The 18,381-nt window shown below is 43.0% G+C and overlaps 1 protein-coding gene across 2 annotated transcripts in view; it reads right to left on the reverse strand.

Annotated features, from left to right (window-relative positions):
- Nucleotides 1–18,381, reverse strand: part of RPL22L1 (ribosomal protein L22 like 1) — a 541,480-nt gene that overhangs the window by 519,046 nt on the left and 4,053 nt on the right. Inside the window, exons 3-4 of one of the 2 annotated variants that reach the window (XM_073626199.1) lie at nucleotides 17,258–17,379; nucleotides 10,618–10,766 (exon numbers count right to left, since the gene is read on the reverse strand). In XM_073626199.1, the coding sequence (XP_073482300.1) occupies nucleotides 10,622–10,766; nucleotides 17,258–17,379 (267 nt within the window). In that variant the 3' untranslated portion in view covers nucleotides 10,618–10,621. Of the gene's footprint in view, nucleotides 1–10,587; nucleotides 10,767–17,257; nucleotides 17,380–18,381 lie in introns of those variants that run through there. The other variant, XM_073626198.1, reaches the window with a different exon arrangement.

Genomic DNA, 18,381 nt, shown 5'->3' on the forward strand with positions numbered 1-18,381 from the left:
GATGGAACCGGGACCATCTACTTTAACGGTTGGTTCGTTGTTCGTGCAGGGGTGGGTGTGGGTAAAGAGTTAAGCCTGGAGTCCAAGGTATTGGAACTAAATATGGGTGCCATCCGGGAATCTGTAGGGAAGGCAGTCGTAGCTGAGTGTTGTTCCAACATTTGTTGGGACATAAGTCCCGCTGGTGTTGAGACCGGGTTCAGGTTCACTGTTGGAGTGGTTAATGTCACAAGTGAATGGTTTTGTATGTTGCCATTTCTTGAGGCATTGGGGGTTGTACCGCCATGTGGGCATTGCAAACATGTTTTCTTGTCATTACTTTTATCATAAGTTGACCTAGGGAGTTCTTGTGAGCTTGTTTCGCTATCTTTTTTCCTTTTTCTTGAAGCCCCACTGGAATCACTATGATGTGTAGCTATCGGGACATAGGAGGCTGAGGACATAGATGAACTGTCGGATTCAACCAGATCCACATTGTGAGTCGGGGGAGCCTGACTGTATGTGGTCCCCCGGCGGGGATGATGACCCTGTTGGTGCCACTTATATGCTTGGTCCTGATCGTGTGCTTTTTTATCTCTCATAAATTTGTTTTCTTTGGTTTTGATTAAACTTGTGGCATATTTTGTTAAATGCTATTTCAAGATCTTATCTTTTCCAAGAAAGCAATTATGTGAGGATAAATGGCCATGATCCTCCTGCCATTTCAGAATTTCTTTATCCAGTTCCCCAATGTCCGTTTTATATTGGTCACTAAGTATTTGCATCATTTGCAGGGAGCAAGCCTGCAAGTTTGCTTCCCATGCTTTTTTTACATTTGGTTCAACCTTCTTTATATTTGGGAAAATTTGGATACGTAGACCCCATGGTATGATCTGGTTTGTCACATATTTTCCAAAATATTCCTTATGCCAAAATAAATGGGTCTTTCTTTCAACCAGACGCTGTAACCCCAGAAAATACGTATCTACCCCAGCTTCAGTGACATTATCTTTGGATCGAACCTGCTGTACCTCTGAAACGAATCCTTCCCATGCCTGGCCACAGTAATCCGTCAAAACACTCACTCACGTGAAGCTCCCAGATGTGATGAAGGAGAGTGGGATTCAAATGTATATTGACCACAGCCAAACCAGACTCATGTCTATAACCACTGTTTGCCACTTGAATGAATCAGGAAAGAGAAAGCAGAAAAATACTGATAAGGTTAAATCGTAATGAAAAAGATACATAGAAAGAGTGCAAAAATGCAAAAAATGTCATTTGCATATATTCACAAAAAAGAATAATCCTAAATATCAACAAAAAGCAAATAGATTTGGTTACTGATCTCTTACTCCCAAAGAAGAGTTATCATGGGTGTGTTATCCACCCGGTATTATGACGAGCTAAGTGGGTAGAGATCAGTATTTCTGGAAATATTTTTTATGTACCAACATCCCTAAAGTAATAAAGCAAAAATATATGTGAGAAGTGGGATTTTAAAGGTACACCCAATATAAAGAGCACTGTCAATTAAAAGTTATACCAAATATTTATTAATACAATTTTACAAAAAAGAACAATAAAATGTGAAAACAGTTTAACAATCATAGCCAAAGGTAAACATCCTCAACCTAATATTGACCAAATGAAGGGAAAGAACTGTAGTCACAAAGAATTCTGATCATAACCACGTCGACAAATTTCGCCGGGAAGGCTTCATCAGGAAAATGGACGAAGGTTTTCAATTATTCAACAACAATACTCATGATAAAAGCAACCTTGGATGTTTAAAGGAAACAACAAAGGATAAGAGTAAATACATGGGAATGATACATGAAACATTTGTATTTATACAACTTGAAAGCTCTTTAGCTTGTGCAACCATGACTCCACCAAACCCCCCCAAAAACAAAAGAAAATTATACACCAACCTCCACCCCCCACACACACACACCCACCCGACCCCAACCCAGGCTTTCACCCTCCCCCCTCCAGGTACTCCCAACCAACACAACCCCTTCGTCAACTCCATACCTCTATAGAGAGTTCCGGGGAAGTCGCAGGGCCCGAGATGTCAAGTGAGAGGAGAGGGGAGGAGGGGTACCCCCAGAGTTGACTCCCCCCTGAGGTCCAGAAAAATGCCTGATCACCCGTAGGGAGGGATGTGTATTCTTATAGATGAAAACCATCACAGGCAGAAGAAATGATTACAGTATCTGTAACATATATCATAGATAGTAAAAATACACGCATATTACGGGTGAGGGGAGAAAGAGTCCACAGCAGTAACTAATCAGTGGACCATACTCACCGTCACCCCGTGATATAAGAAGACATTTGTATTGGGAGCTCATGAGGACTGATGCCACAATATCAATTGTAAAGAGGCAGCTATGCGAAAATCAGGAGAGGGGACAGGGCTACTCCATAGTTTCTGAAAAAATATATAAAGATGCATGTACCTATATTAAAATTTTATGTAACAAGAAACATATATATATGTGTATACTGCGTCTTTAAATCTTCAAGAGCACCTGCTCACCTTGAAGGGGTTCACACCATTGTGTAGAAAACGACGTCACGTTTCTATTGGTGCTACTAGAGAGACACCCAAAGACGATAGACCACAAAAGGTAGTCACTTCCTGTATTTCAAATGGAAAAAAAAAAAGAGAGAGGTAAAGAGAGAAAAGAAGAGAAGAGAGAAGAAGTAAAGAGATAAGGCACCCAAAATAGTGCTTAGTTCTCAGTTGAATATATCGCAAAGTGCTAGATCTGCTGACAGTCATTATGGTTTTACCTGGTGCCGGCGTCCATGTTTAGCTTGAGCTCCCAAGCTGCTAACACAAGCATCTAAATGTGTGGGGTTTAAATATCCCTCCCCATGGCGCCAAAATGCTGCGTATGTCATCACGCTGCACCGGCGCCAATCGGACGCAAGGGGGAGGTCCCAGGTCCCTGGACTGAGTACCCGGAACCGGATACAACAACCCGGAAGTGGAAACTGCTTCCGGTTGCCAAAAGCAGTGCTGTGACTCCCATTGGAGACAGTGCTGAGCCAAGAGAGTGGAAACACTTGGACAGATGGTGTATAATGGCTGTGGAATACGGTTGGATCGGGATGCCATGGGCCAGAAGGAAACCTCAAGGCGGGCGTGTGCCGGGTTGGCACCCCCCCAGAAAAGAAAAGCCCAAGGGGGATGTATGCCCAACCTAGTCCACACCCTTGGGCGTCCATAAGGGGATCAAATGGCACTGGACTGGGGAGGTAAAAACGAGGGAACAAAAAAGCCCGGGGAGGGGTAAAAAAAGGGGGGATAATAGACCACAAAGTTTGGGTGTGGCCATGATTGCACATCACAATAATTCATTAACCAGGAATTCTGATAGTTGGTCTACAGGTAAACACAGGTAAACACATACAGTCTGAAGTTTACATATACATTCGACCAGTCATGAATTACCTTCCTAGACATAGAGATCTTTATCAATGAAACAGGGACACTCTGTTCCACATTATATAGAAAACCTTCAGCAGGAAATAGCTTACTGCATGCCAGTAGCTCGCATCCTGAAAAATTAGTCAAAAGTATCCCTTTCAGTCAATTCTTGCGACTGAAAAGCAATTGTACATTGGATTCAGACTTAATTTAATGAATTATTGTGATGTGCAATCATGACCACACCCAAACTTTGTGGTCTACTATCCCCCCCCTTTTTTTTTTTACCCCTCCCCGGGCTTTTTTGTTCCCTCATTTTTACCTCCCCAGTCCAGTGCCATTTGATCCCCGTATGTATGCCCAAGGGTGTGGACTAGGTTGGGCATACATCCCCCTTGGGCTTTTCTGTTCTGGGGGGGTGCCAACCCGGCACACGCCCGCCTTGAGGTTTCCTTCTGGCCCATGGCATCCTGGTCCAACCGTATTCTACAGCCATTATACACCATCTGTCCAAGTGTTTCCACTCTCTTGGCTCAGCACTGTCTCCAATGGGAGTCACAGTGCTGCTTTTGGCAACCAGAAGCAGTTTGCACTTCCGGGTTGTTGTATCCGGTTCCGGGTACTCAGTCCAGGGACCTGGGACCTCCCCCTTGCGTCCGATTGGCGCCGGTGCAGCGTGATGACATACGCAGCATTTTGGCGCCATGGGGAGGGATATTTAAACCCCACACATTTAGATGCTTGTGTTAGCAGCTTGGGAGCTCAAGCTAAACATGGACGCCGGCACCAGGTAAAACCATAATGACTGTCAGCAGATCTAGCACTTTGCGATATATTTAACTGAGAACTAAGCACTATTTTGGGTGCCTTATCTCTTTACTTCTTCTCTCTTCTCTTCTTTTCTCTCTTTACCTCTCTCTTTTTTTTTTTCCATTTGAAATACAGGAAGTGACTACCTTTTGTGGTCTATCGTCTTTGGGTGTCCCTCTAGTAGCACCAATAGAAACGTGACGTAGTTTTCTACACAATGGTGTGAACCCCTTCAAGGTGAGCAGGTGCTCTTGAAGATTTAAAGACGCAGTATACACATATATACGTTTCTTGTTACATAAAATTTTAATATAGGTACATGCATCTTTATATATTTTTTCAGAAACTATGGAGTAGCCCTGTCCCCTCTCCTGATTTTCGCATAGCTGCCTCTTTACAATTGATATTGTGCCATCAGTCCTCATGAGCTCCCAATACAAATGTCTTCTTATATCACGGTGAGTATGGTCCACTGATTAGTTACTGCTGTGGACTCTTTCTCCCCTCACCCGTAATATGCGTGTATTTTTACTATCTATGATATATGTTACAGATACTGTAATCATTTCTTCTGCCTGTGATGGTTTTCATCTATAAGAATACACATCCCTCCCTTACGGGTGATCAGGCATTTTTCTGGACCTCAGGGGGGAGTCAACTCTGGGGGTACCCCTCCTCCCACATCACACCTCGGGCCCTGCGACTTCCCCGGAACTCTCTACAGAGGTATGGAGTTGACTCAGGGGTTGTGTTGGTTGGGAGTACCTGGAGGGGGGAGGGTGAGAGCCTGGGTTGGGGTCGGGTCGGGTGTGTGTGTGTGTGTGTGTGTGTGTGTGTGTGTGTGTGTGTGTGGGGGGGGGGGGGGGGTGGAGGTTGATGTATAATTTTCTTTTGTTTTTGGGGGTTTTTGGTGGAGTCATGGTTGCACAAGCTAAAGAGCTTTCAAGTTGTATAAATACAAATGTTTCATGTATCATTTCCATGTATTTACTCTTATCCTTTGTTGTCTCCTTTAAACACCCAAGGTTGCTTTTATCATGAGTATTGTTGTTGAATAATTGAAAACCTTTGTCCATTTTCCTGATGAAGCCTTCCCGGCAAAACATGTTGAAATTTGTGGACGTGCTAATGATCAGAATTCTTCGTGACTACAGTTCTTTCCCTTCATTTGGTCAATATTAGGTTGAGGATGTTTACCTTTGACTATGAATGTTAAACTGTTTTCACATTTTATTGTTCTTTTTTGTAAAATTGTATTAATAAATATTTGGTATAACTTTTAATTGACAGTGCTCTTCTTTATATTGGGTGTACCTTTAAAATCCCACTTCTCACATATATTTTTGCTTTATTACTTTAGGGATGTTGGTACATAAAAAATATTTCCAGAAATACTGATCTCTACCCATCTAGCTCGCTACCACTTATAACAGTCACAAATGACACCAATGCAATAATCAGTAAAAAAAAAAAAAAAAAAAAAAGTGGAAAGTGTGCCTGCGTGTACTGTACGTGTAGTGTTGGTGCAAACTTACTTGATATCTTCTCTCCTCAGCACCATAACAAAAAGACCGACATGAGGAGAGATGACATCACTTCCTCTGCCGCTGTTTACATTACAGCAGCAGAGGAAGATTGTCATTCGCCGGGAGCGATCGCGAGGGGGTGGCTATGAATCAGTGGCCTCCCCCTCAGCACGGATCGCTCCTGGAACGAAGTCGACCACCTCGGGCACCAGCAAGTCACGTACCCATACGTAACTTTGCCTGCCTGTGCCATTCTGCCGCAGTATATCTGCGTGAGGCGGTCGGCAAGTGGTTAAGGTACCTGCGTCATCAAAGTCAGATTTATTTGTGACTTGCCAGAGACGCATCCACTTTGGGGCATTTAGCCCAGGTTTTGGTGTCTGTCTCCAAAAAAAGGATATCTATGCTTGACCGCAGCTGGTATGAAGAGTTTTTTCTCTGGGTCTTCCCACTCTTTTTTGACGATATCTTTAAGAGTTTGGTGTACAGGAAATGTTCTAGGTTTCCTGGGTTGTAGCCCTTTATACATCTTGTCGTGTAGCGTGAGCTCTGCAGCTTTTTGCTCTTTAATATCTAGTTTGTCGGCTATGGCTTTTAGAAGGTTATCCGTGTCTGAGGGAAATAAATTGCCTTCTGAGGCCAGATCTTCCTCCTCAGAGTCTGAGCAGAGTCCATCCTCTGATTTGGATTCATCCGAATCCTCTTGTTCCTGTCGTTCTGCCTGTTTCCTATTACCTGAAGGAACGCATGTCTCGCTGGTAGATGGGGTACTGGCTTGATCGGCATTCGTTGGTGCTTCTAATTTCTCAATTGCTGAGCGTAGCGGTGCCATGGTGCACTTTATCTCTTTTTTAAAAGAGGTGAGCAGATCTCTCAGGTAACCTTGCGACTCTTTGGCCACCATTTTGTCTATGCATTTTTGGCATAGGGGTTTTTGTCCATTCAGGTGAAAACCGGTGGCTGCACGATGCACATTTTGCTGCTTTTCGTTTTCTTTTCCTCTGGGGTCCTTGCCTGAAATCAAGCATAAAGAGATCCCCATGAGGAAGAAGGCTAAAGACTGCCTGTAAGGGCAGTTTTTGCAGTGAGGTTAAGACAGAGGTGACCCTGGAGTATTCTGTAAAGCGTAGAGAGTAGAGCTTACCTTGGAGCTGTCCTGGCTTGCAGGATCTGTATGGCAGGGTGGAGAAGCATCAGACATGGTCAGCCACCAGGAACCTCTGCTTGGATAGGCCTTTTAACTGCTTCCTGCTTAAGCTCCGCCCCGCCCCCAGCTGACCCTGTGCAGGTTGGTGGATGTACCTGCACATGCCACTGTTGCTGGTGTCCTCCTTCCTCACATTTTATTAGGGAGGGGGACTCTGATGTTTTTTTTTTTCCGAAAAAAAATAAAAATAAAAAAAAATATATATATATATATATATTTAAAAATATTTATATATTATATATATTTTTTAATTTCCCGCCTCCCGGAAGTGCCGCTCTGTAATTCCCCCTAGAAGTCCCCAGACTCTGGGAAAATGGCCGCCAACCAGAACCATGTGACCGGAAGTGGCGTCGGCACCATATTACACCCTGCAGGGCCTCCACGAGGGAAGGCTGGCTCTGCAGGATGCGGTGGAACACAGAGGGCGGTGGTGACAAGGAGGGGGCAATCGAACAGGCGGACGGATGGTAGGTAAACAGACAGTGACAAAAACGGACACCTACCCGCGCAGTGCCATCTGTGGGATCCAAGTGCGGCCAGAGGCTTAGGGCCAAAGCAGATCACCAGCCATGGATTGAAACAGCAGCAGGTCCCTTCAGCATGTGGTATGGGGAGAAAATGCCAGTGCATTTGTTCCAGCTTGGGGGGATGATTGCAGACCCCTCTGTAGGGGTGAACTCTCAGGTAGAGCAAGTCTTTTTGCTCAAATTTGCGGCTCCTGCTCGCCCTCCCAAGGCCCGCTGGGCTGAATGGTATGCTGGCAGGGGGTCTCCTGCAAGTAGCACAGAGACAGGATTTAAAATAATAAACGTTTCTTTGCAGCTCCTGTGGGTCCGGAGGAAACACAAACAACTGAGGCACGCAGGTAAGACTGTGAAATTTATAATGGTGGACTAATGTGTTTCCTGTTTCAGGGAGGAGGAGCCTATCTCTCGGATGCTGCCCTGGAAGATGATTTGAGATAAATAAATAAATATTTTTTTCTCATCACATAGGAGACAAAGAGTGACCTATGTGATGATTTTTTTGGTGACAGGTTCTCTTTATTGATATGCAGAGTCTAAAGACCCTGCATGTCTCCCCTGTATTTCACAGAATGTTTTGCAATGCAGATCGCATTGCAAAACATCCATCGGCAAAGCGAGCCGGGGACAGAGAGCATGTGACCCGGAAGTGATGTCAGAGATGTCGCTTTCCGGGTCACTGCAAGAAGGGGAGAGCAGACGTTTATCCGCTCTTCCCCTTCCCCTCTACCCACAATGACTGTCCCAGGCCCACCAATGGGCAAGCGGAGCCCGGTAAGCATGGCGGGAGCACTCAGGCAGCAGCGGCGCCACCCAAACCCTCTCACCTGACAGGCAGAATCAGTTTCACACACAATCCTGGTGTCTGCAGCCACCGGATTGCGTGCAATACCCCTGGCCGTTAGGTCCGTACAACATACGGACCTGGCGGCGAAAGCTTTAAACCCAAAACCAAAGTAGTCTTATATTGCAGCCTACCAAACATTAGATGTGGTGGCTACATTTGTTTTCTTTTTAAGGCTCTTTTCCCACAGATGAGGCCAGTACAACCTCTCCTGTATTAGAGCACCTACGCTCTGGCTGAGGGAGCAACAGACACACTTTTGTACAGCAGCATTGTCACACTGGGGGAGGGGCGTGTTAGATGTATTAGCAGATTCAGCTTGGCTTTAACAAATTGAAGCCAAACTCCAGCTCGCATTCCAGTTATAACAGCAGGTATTTCCCTTTGGGATAAAAGTTTAACATGAATAAAAATAGTCAATCATTGTAAACTCTTAACTGGTGCATTTGTAGGGGAGCTTGTTCTGTAGAAAAACAGACTTGCGGGCTGGAGCACCAATTGAGACTAAAAGTTAAGAAAGCATAAAAACAAACCAGTTACCACATTTAAAAATTAGTAAGCCGCAATGATTGCTTTTGGCTTTAATCACTATTGTATCCTTTAATACACAGCATGCCATGTTCTATATTAGTACCATTATCAGTTTTTGTTATACCCCTTAAAGATCTTCAGAAAAAAAAAAAAAAAATTATATATATATATATATACACACATATACACACTTATTTATTATCAGCAGCTAAGGGATCCAGCACTATCCTCACCTAGGCCAGTTCGTCAGGTTTCCAAGCACCACCATCCTGGATGGGGCAGGCCAACTGACTTCCTGCAGCTTCAGCTGTGCTTTGTGAATGGTCCCAGTTTCCTGGGTCCTTTTACATATTGCAGGAGTTTATGTGCTGCCCAAAAAAAGCTTCCAAAAATGTAGGGGAGGGGCAGAACTTCCCTTTTCAGGTGAAGTTCCGCTTTAAAGGATTAAGTCCACCTTTGTTAAAAAAAATGCAATCTTTGTGCATGTTAAAAAAAAAAAAAAGTTTTAAATGTGCAATTATTTATATTTTAACTAGGAGCCTGCCAAGCATTACACCCACAATTAGCGGATTGTTAGTGTAAGCTGTCTGCTCATACCTCATATGGGCAGGCAGTTACACACTGACAAGAAGCCACGTTTATAACAAGGTTTATCTGGCAAGTTGTTTTAGCACCAAAGATTTCACACTGAAACATCTACAATTACGAGAATCCTTTTTCCCTTCCGGAGCTCTGCTTTAAAAGAAGTGACATCAAAATTTCACCACACCAGAGCCAGTCTAAAATATTTTAGAATTGAAAAAAGGTAGATAAAATTCACCCAAAATTGTTGGGGATTGAAGACCTTCTTAAAAAGGGAGCTTAATAGCCCAAGTACAGACATTTATTGGCACAACAGATTTTTTTGGGTTTTTTTTTTTTTTACAAATCTACAAAGTTATGACGGCAAAGTGGTGTAGTGCAAAAAGAGATGCCGTTCCCAGGCCTGGATAAATGCTCCCACCATACTCAACCTCTTAGGTGCTGGCTCTGCACTGGCGTGTAGAAGAAGAAAAGGAGCTCAGACAGCCGCACTCACTGAAAAAGGCATCTTTATTGAACAAAAATAGATAAAATCCAAAATACAGTCACATCAGAGGTGGATAGTACAGGAGAAATCACTAACACGTTTCACATCAACTGATAGCCAAGCTATGAGTAAGCATCAGTTGATGTGAAACACGTTAGAGATTTCTCCTGTACTATCCACCTCTGATGTGACTGTATCTTGGATTTTTATCTATTTTTGTTCAATAAAGATGCCTTTTTTTCATTGAGTGCGGCTGTCCAGGACCCTTTTCCTCTTCTAACAGTGGTGTAGTGGGTAGCACTCTCACCTAGCAGTAAAAAGGGTCGCTGGTTCAAATCCCAACCACAACACTACCTGCCTGGAGTTTGCATGTTCTCCCTCTGCCTGCATGGGTTTCCTCCCACACTCCAAAGACATGCTGGTAGGTTTAATTGGCTTCTGTCCAAAAATTGGCACTAGTATATGAATGTAAGTTGGGGATTGTGGGCTCCTTGAGGCTAGGGACCAATGTAAGTGTGTACTCAGGTTGAACTGGATGGACTGTTGTCTTTATTCAACCTTACTATCTATGCAACTATGACAGTAAGCCATCATTTCTCATGCTTGATCTCTTCCATCAATACCCATATAGATCATTTTGAATAGGGAAACATGAACAAGTGCATAAAAGATCTTTATTTGATAGACATTTAATCTTCAGTTTCAGACTCCTCCTCATCCTGGCTGATCTGGAAGTAGCGAAGCTCATAGGTCTCCTTGTTTGATGCCACTACACGTAACCAATCACGCAGACTGTTCTTCTTGAGGTATTTCTTTGTGAGGTACTTTAGGTACCTAAAATAGGGGGAAAACAAAACAAAAAAAAACCCAAGAAATATGAGTCAGGAAATATTCTACAGGACCACAACATTTACATTGCAAGGGCGAATATACTGAAGTTAGGCCCTTTTCATACAGGCAGACTAGAGGTGCACTGCATTAAATCGCGGAGAATAGTTACAGCAATTCTCCGCTCGCCACGATCACAACTCCAGATCTGAACAATTCTGACCAAAGCGCATGCCTGTTTTGGAGTGGAGGGGAAGCCGTTGCAGCTAGCGTCACGGACAGACGTCACCTGACTCCTCCCCCCTTCCCCAAGTGCCTCCGTCTGCTAACCAGGGAAGGGGGGGGGGGGGGGGGGGGGGGGAATCCGGTGACATCAATGTTCGTGAAATCATAAATTGAGGAAGACAGATCCTAACGAAGTGATTGATCTCACTGGTCAAAGTATTCAGATAAATCCTGGACTTGGCTTTGAAAATCAACATCTGATGGCTTTCCTGGCTGTAAGTCAGTTTGATGATGAATGACATTAATGGGTTATCCAGCAATCAAGAAACATTTATGGTGAGGGCACTTTTTTCCAAAGTATAATAAATTAGGTGATTGGCGCTACCCTATAGCCACTGAATAAATACAAAAAAAGTTATGAAAAATATGCAGGTGCTAAGCTTATGAAATATTATATATCTCTATCCACTATACGTATAAATGTGCACAATATGTTTTGTATTGTTCTATTATAACTTACTATAAGGGGGACCCATATTTTCTTATTGTGGACATCTCTCTCTCTACTATGGGTGCTTATAAGGTTTACATGGTAATATCCGTTATTGCCCTAGCCTCTATTATTCTAATGGGCTGGATGCAGTACCAAAGCCAGCCACCTGGCCCTCCTTTTATATTATACATTTACCCTTCAGTGGATTTACTTATATGGTATGTTATCACAATACGTTATTTGATTTATCGTTTTGCTCTGTCATCTGTGGATATAGATACACACACACACACACACACACACACACGTATTTATGGTTTCATTTTCGCATTGTTAATTCTGACATGCCTCCTATGTATTGTATGTATTATTTTTTGTATGGAGCCTCTCAGACAAACGGACAAGGGAAATATAGTGTGGAGGCTTTTGCCTCTGATGGGTTGCTTGGTTATCCTTTCCCTAGCTGATCCTGATCCTTATTTGCTGGCTCGAATAAGGGGGGAGGTACTGATACATCCGTTCGCCCATATATGAGACGTGAAGCATGGAGTGACGGTACCGCCTTTGAGAATGTCCAGTGACGAAATGCGTGAGCCGGAGCCACGCTCTTACGTCATACCCGGAAATACAGAGCCTGGAACGCAGATGGTACACGCCGCGGACCAGCTCTTCCTGCTTTTTCATTGTGGTTTTTCACTTGTAGTTACCTTTGCAAGGAAGCTACTGATTTTATTTATATTTTTAATAAATTACCATTTTGATACTACACTATGGAAGCCTCTTGTTTTTTCCTGTGAGGACCCCACCACCTGCTGTTGTGGAACGATCTGGGAAGTCCTGGTTAGAGCACACCCCAGAGCCTGTACGAACAGGTGGCGAAGTCCGATGGAGGAACAGTTGGCACAGCACAGTTACCTAGGAGAATGCTTGCCCACAGTCACCCGCTTTTTGCCTACTACTCCTGCAGGGGTTACGTCTGGTGAGTGGGGACCCAGCGGGGGGGGCACCGAAGTCACCTGTTATATGCAATAGTGGATACTCTGGGATCACATTTTTTGGGTTTCTGTCACTTTTAGAAGAGGGACTTGGACTTTTTACTTATTAAATATAAAAATGTATATATTTTTATGGTATAGATGTGGACTTTATTTGCACCTCAACTTCCAGTGGTGCGGTTACTATTTATTTGTCACATAGTTTGTGGTATTAGGAATTGAGGCTGGGTATAAGGTCGGTTAAGGAAGTATGTATGTCTTATTAAGTGCCTTTCCCAGTTACACATTCTCACTTTATATGTTCTACTTACTATTATATTTTCTTTATTGTTGTCACTCACTGTTTGATTATTTCAGTTATGATTTGATACACTTATCACAACCCCACCTTGTTACCACATCCCACTAGTGGGATAGAAAAAAATACATACATACATATACACACAGTGGGGACGGAAAGTATTCAGTCCCCCATAAAATTTTTCACTTTGGTATATTGCAGCCATTTAAGTTCATTTTTGTTCCTCATTAATGTACACAGCACCCCATATTGACAGAAAAACACAGAATTGTTGACAATTTTGCAGATTTATTAAAGAAAAACTGAAATATCACATGGTCCTAAGTATTCAGACCCTTTGCTCAGTATTTACTAGAAGCACCTTTTGATCTAATACAGCCATGAGTCTTTTTGGGAAAGATGCAACAAGTTTTTGACACCTGGATTTGGGGATACTCTGCCATTTCTCCTTGCAGATCCTCTCCAGTTCTGTCAGGTTGGATGGTAAACGTTGGTGGACAGCCATTTTTAGGACTCTCCAGAGATGCTCAATTGGATTTAAGTCAGGGCTCTGGCTGGGCCATTCAAGAACAGTCACGGAGTTGTTGTGAAGCCACTCCATTATTTTAGCTGTGTTCTTAGGGTCATTGTCTTGTTAGAAGGTAAACCTTCGGCCCAGTCTGAGGTCCTGAGCACTCTGGAGAAGGTTTTCGGCCAGGATATCACTGTACTTGGCCGCATTCATCTTTCCCTCAATTGCAACCAATCGTCCTGTCCCTGCAGCTGAAAAACACCCCCACAGCATGATGCTACCCACCACCATGCTTCACTGTTGGGACTGTATTGGACAGGTGATGAGCAATGCCTGGTTTTCTCCACACAAACTGCTTAGAATTAAGGCCAAAAAGCTCTATCTTGGTCTCATCGGACCAAAGAATTTCATTTCTCACCATCTTGGAGTCCTTCAGGTGCTTAGCAAACTCCATGCGGGCTTTCATGTGTCTTGCACTGAGGAGAGGCTTCCATCGGGCCACTCTGCCATAAAGCCCCAACTGGTGGAGGGCTGCAGAGATGGTTGACTTTCTACAACTTTCTCCCATCTCCCGACTGCATCTCTGGAGCTCAGCCACAGTGATCTTTGGGTTCTTCTTTACCTCTCTCACCAAGGCTCTTCTCCCCCGATAGCTCAGTTTGGCCGGATGGCCAGCTCTAGGAAGGGTTCTGGTCATCCCAAACGTCTTCCATTTAAGGATTATGGAAGCCACTGTGCTCTTAGGAACCTTAAGTGCAGCAGAAATATTTTTGCAACCTTGGCCAGATCTGTCTCTGAGCTCTTCAGGCAGTTCCTTTGACCTCATGATTCTCATTTGCTCTGACATGCACTGTGAGCTGTAAGGTCTTATATAGACAGGTGTGTGGCTTTCCTAATCAAGTCCAATCAGTATAATCACAGCACCTGAGTTAAATATACGAGTGTCAAAGCAAAGGGTCTGAATACTTAGGACCATGTGATATTTTTGTTTCTTTTTTTAATAAATCTGCAAAAATGTCAACAATTCTGTGTTTTTCTGTCAATATGGAGTGCTGTGTGTACATTAATGAGGAAAAAAAATTAACTTAAATGATTTTAGAAAATGGCTGCAATATAACAAAGTGAAAAATTTAAGGGGGTAAAACAAAGATATGTGTAGTGCTAAAAAACTACAAATTCAACATAAGTAGTCTTACAAACAATGTAGTCCAACTGATGGTGAAAAACATCTAAGAAAAACTTAGAAGAAAGTCCTCCATGTTTGTAAGACTCATGTAAGCTAATGGTCCATATAAATGCAGTGACTTTATGTGAAGAACAAAACAATTGCGTGACATCTGCAGTGAAGACAGAAGAAACACCACCGCCGACAATGAGAAGGCTTATGGGATCTTGTGGACCCAAGAGGACATACGCCCCCATTGGGTCAAATAAGGCTTGGGTGGTGGGTTATGATAGATGTTCCAGAGGTATAGTAGAGATGGACATCCAAGAGTAAACCACGGATTGGTGTGTCCTATTTGATGCTGTGCTAATTCACTCACTCCAGCAGATCAGGCTAGAAATGAATACACCAAAGTATTTCCAGAAACGTATTGGTTATGTCCATCCGCAATTGCAATGTTGACGTTTATCAGGATATTCAATCCCGGTGTGTGTGTGCGGCAGGCTGGGCTCCTCCACATGAATAATATTGCATTTGAAAACATTGCAATTGCGGATGGACATAACCAATAAATTTCTGGAAATACTTTGGTGTATTAATTTCTAGCCTGATCTGCTGGAGTGAGCGAATTAGCACAGCATCAAATAGGACACACCAATCCGTGGTGTACTCTTGGATGTCCATCTCTACTATTCCTCCAGAACATCATAACCCACCACCCAAGCCTTATTTGGCCCAATGGGGCGTATGACCTCTTGGGTCCACGAGATCCAGTAAGCCTTCTCATTGTCGGTGGTGGTGTGTTTCTTCTGTCTTCACTTCAGATGTCACGCAATTGTTTTGTTCTTCACATGAAGTCACTGCATTTATATGGACCATTAGCTTACATGAGTCTTTCAAACATGGAGGACTTTCTTCTAAGTTTTTCACCATCAGTTGGACTACATTGTTCTTATGTTGAATTTGTAGTTTTTTTTAGCACTACACCTATCTTTGTTTTATTGAGACTGGGGGGCGTGCCCACGGGTCCAGCGGACTCTATGTCCACTGCCTGCAATCACTGTATACAGAGGCAGAACAGGGATCTGCCATTGTAAATAAGCCAGAACCGCATTCTGACAGGGGACATCTCAGATCTGCTGTTCCCAGTGATGGGAACAGCTATCTCATGTCCCAGGCAAGCCATCCCCCACCCCCACAGTTAGAACACACAACCCCTTGATCACCCCTAGTGTTAACCCCTTCCCTGCCAGTATCATTTTTACATTTATCAGTGCATTTTTTAGCATTGATTGATGCAATAATGTCACTGGCCCATAAAAAAAGTGTCATTTGGGGTCAGATTTGTCAGCTGTAATGTCGCAGTCCCGCTAAAAATTGCAGATCGCCGCCATTCCCAGTTAAAAAAAAAAAATCCCTAAACCTATCCCCTAGTTTGTAGACGTGATAACTTTTGCGCAAATTAATATACGCCTAATGCGATTTTTACCAAAAATATGTAGAAGAATACATAGTGGCCTAAACTGATTAATACTTTTTTGGATATGTATTATAGCAGAAAGTAAAAAAGTTCTCAAAATTGTCTGTTTATAGCGCAAAAAATAAAAAAATGCAGAGGTGATCAAATACCACCAAAAGAAAGCTGTATTTGTGGGGGGGACGACGACTGACATCAATTTTGTTTAGGTACATCGCACGACCGAACTACTGTCAGTTAAAGAGACGCAGTGATGTATCGCAAAAAATGGCCTGGTCATTAAAGGGGGCAAATCCTTCCGGGGCTGAAGGAAGACCTTGTTCACTCCATGCTGGATATGTAGGGTAAAAGTTTCTCTTTAATGGCATTTTTACATGGGAGTGGTAACTGCTTTAACCCTTTTACTACTTTATTAGTACATGGAGTTGGTTAACTCCTCTCCACCCCCCAGGTTTCCCACGGTCCCTGTGTCCCGGGGGGGTGTTGGGCTGGCCAGCAGAACAAAATACACCAGGTATGCCCTAACCCTTCACCAGGAGAGAGTGCAGCACACCCCTGGTCCCCTGCAACGCTTCCACCATGGCTGGAGGAAACACTACAACTGAGGCCTTGGTGGAAGTGCCCAGGCTTTAAAGAAATTACTGCAGTGTTCCCTGGGAAGTGGGTGGAGCTGCGCTCTAGGTGCTGTCCTGAAAGACAAGGTGAGAAAATTACATGTGGCATGTCAGGGGACAAGGAGTGCTTAAAGCAGAAGTCTCTCTAAAAAGTTGAGCCCCAACATGAATAAAAATATATGCATCGGGGATGCCTACACAAAAATGTTGATTACCCACATGTGTATTGTGAAAACCAGAAAGAAAATTTTAGAGCCATTAGTAAACGGATATCTTTAGGGTATATCTAAAATCCTGCATTTTAAAACTGTTGCACTATCATGTGACATAATTGGAACTACCATTTTATTCTCCAAGGTGTGTCTTCAGAGTAAATGTTTGGGGACTATGTAATCTTCAGGCTAAAAATGTTTTAAATGTGCAAAAAATTGCAGAATGTGCTCTGGCAGCAGAAGGGCAAAATCACTTCAAGCATGTGCAACTTGCAGCTCTGTTATACAAACATGAATTTACTGGCCCCTTAAGAAAGGGCTTAGCAAATTCACATGCACGCAATTTCTTCCAAAACCTGATTCAGGAGCAATTCTGGGTCCATTCTCATCCATGTACAAATTGTCAGTCATACACATAAATGACAATGAAACATTTGGTTATTGCAACACTAAAGAATCAGACGTTTAATGAGGCAAAAGCAAGTCATACCCAAAAAGACTTACCTTTTAGAAAACTGCTTTTCCGAAACAACGTTAATTTTGTTCTTTTGACGTTCAATATGAACAACGTTCCCAAGATTTCCAGTTTTCCCATTGACCTTCACTCTCTGCTTGAGAAATTGTTCCTGTTTTGACAAAACAGAAATATGTAGACACTAGGGAAGGGAACCCTAGGTACAAACTAGGGAAGGGAACCCTAGTTAGAGCACTCATTAAAAACAATGGTTTTGCAACCACACTAACAAGCTCACTACCAGTTTTACTGTATACTATGTATTTATTTTATGCTTGATTATTGCCTACATCAATTGTACATGATTCATAAACCTGTCATGAAGCAGACAAGTCATCCTAACATACAAGACACTTCAACATGACAGTGCTGGCAAACTTAAATAGAGGTGTCTGTTTTGTACACTTTCCTAGTTCAGCAGTGCAGTTTCCTCCTATAGCATTTTGTCCAACATCATGATCCATAAATGGCTGCAAAATTTTCCTGGCTTTGGAGTGGCAGGGTTGTATCACAGGAACGGTGGAGTGAGATTACTAACCCTCTTCCAGGAAACAGCAAACACCAAATATTAAAAGCCATTTACCTGGAGTTTCACTTTAATTTCTGGAATTACATTGGCTGTATTCCTAATACAGCAAGTGACCAATACATAAGTGACATCTGCCACTTCAAACAGTTGCTTTTCCCTTGAAGATTTGGTCTGGTCTTTTGTTCAAGTCCACTTCCACTGCAGACTGAGCAAATATTGTACTTTATAGCCCCCTCAGTTTGCTACAAGTCAAAGGAACATTCATAAATATCAGTAAAAGACATGACACTGCCCACAATGACCAACTTTCATAGACAGTCTTAAAAGTGGAACTAAACAATCCTATCCAAAGACTGCACCATCTTAGCCTCTATTTATATTTGCACTTGGTGCTGCATAAGAGTGCAGCTGTGAAACCAGCAATGCAAGTGATTTGAACGTATGGTTGTGCAGACACACTGGCAACTGCAACAGTCATCACCAGAGGCATACCCTAAAGCATAACTGAACCCATCGATTTAACTTTCTGAAAAGTTACATTCAAGGCATGCTGGGAATAACAGAGCTGCTTGTGATCTTAGCTGA

This window comes from Aquarana catesbeiana, linkage group LG04, assembly GCF_042186555.1.
Source record: "Aquarana catesbeiana isolate 2022-GZ linkage group LG04, ASM4218655v1, whole genome shotgun sequence".
NCBI classification, from domain to species: domain Eukaryota; kingdom Metazoa; phylum Chordata; class Amphibia; order Anura; family Ranidae; genus Aquarana; species Aquarana catesbeiana.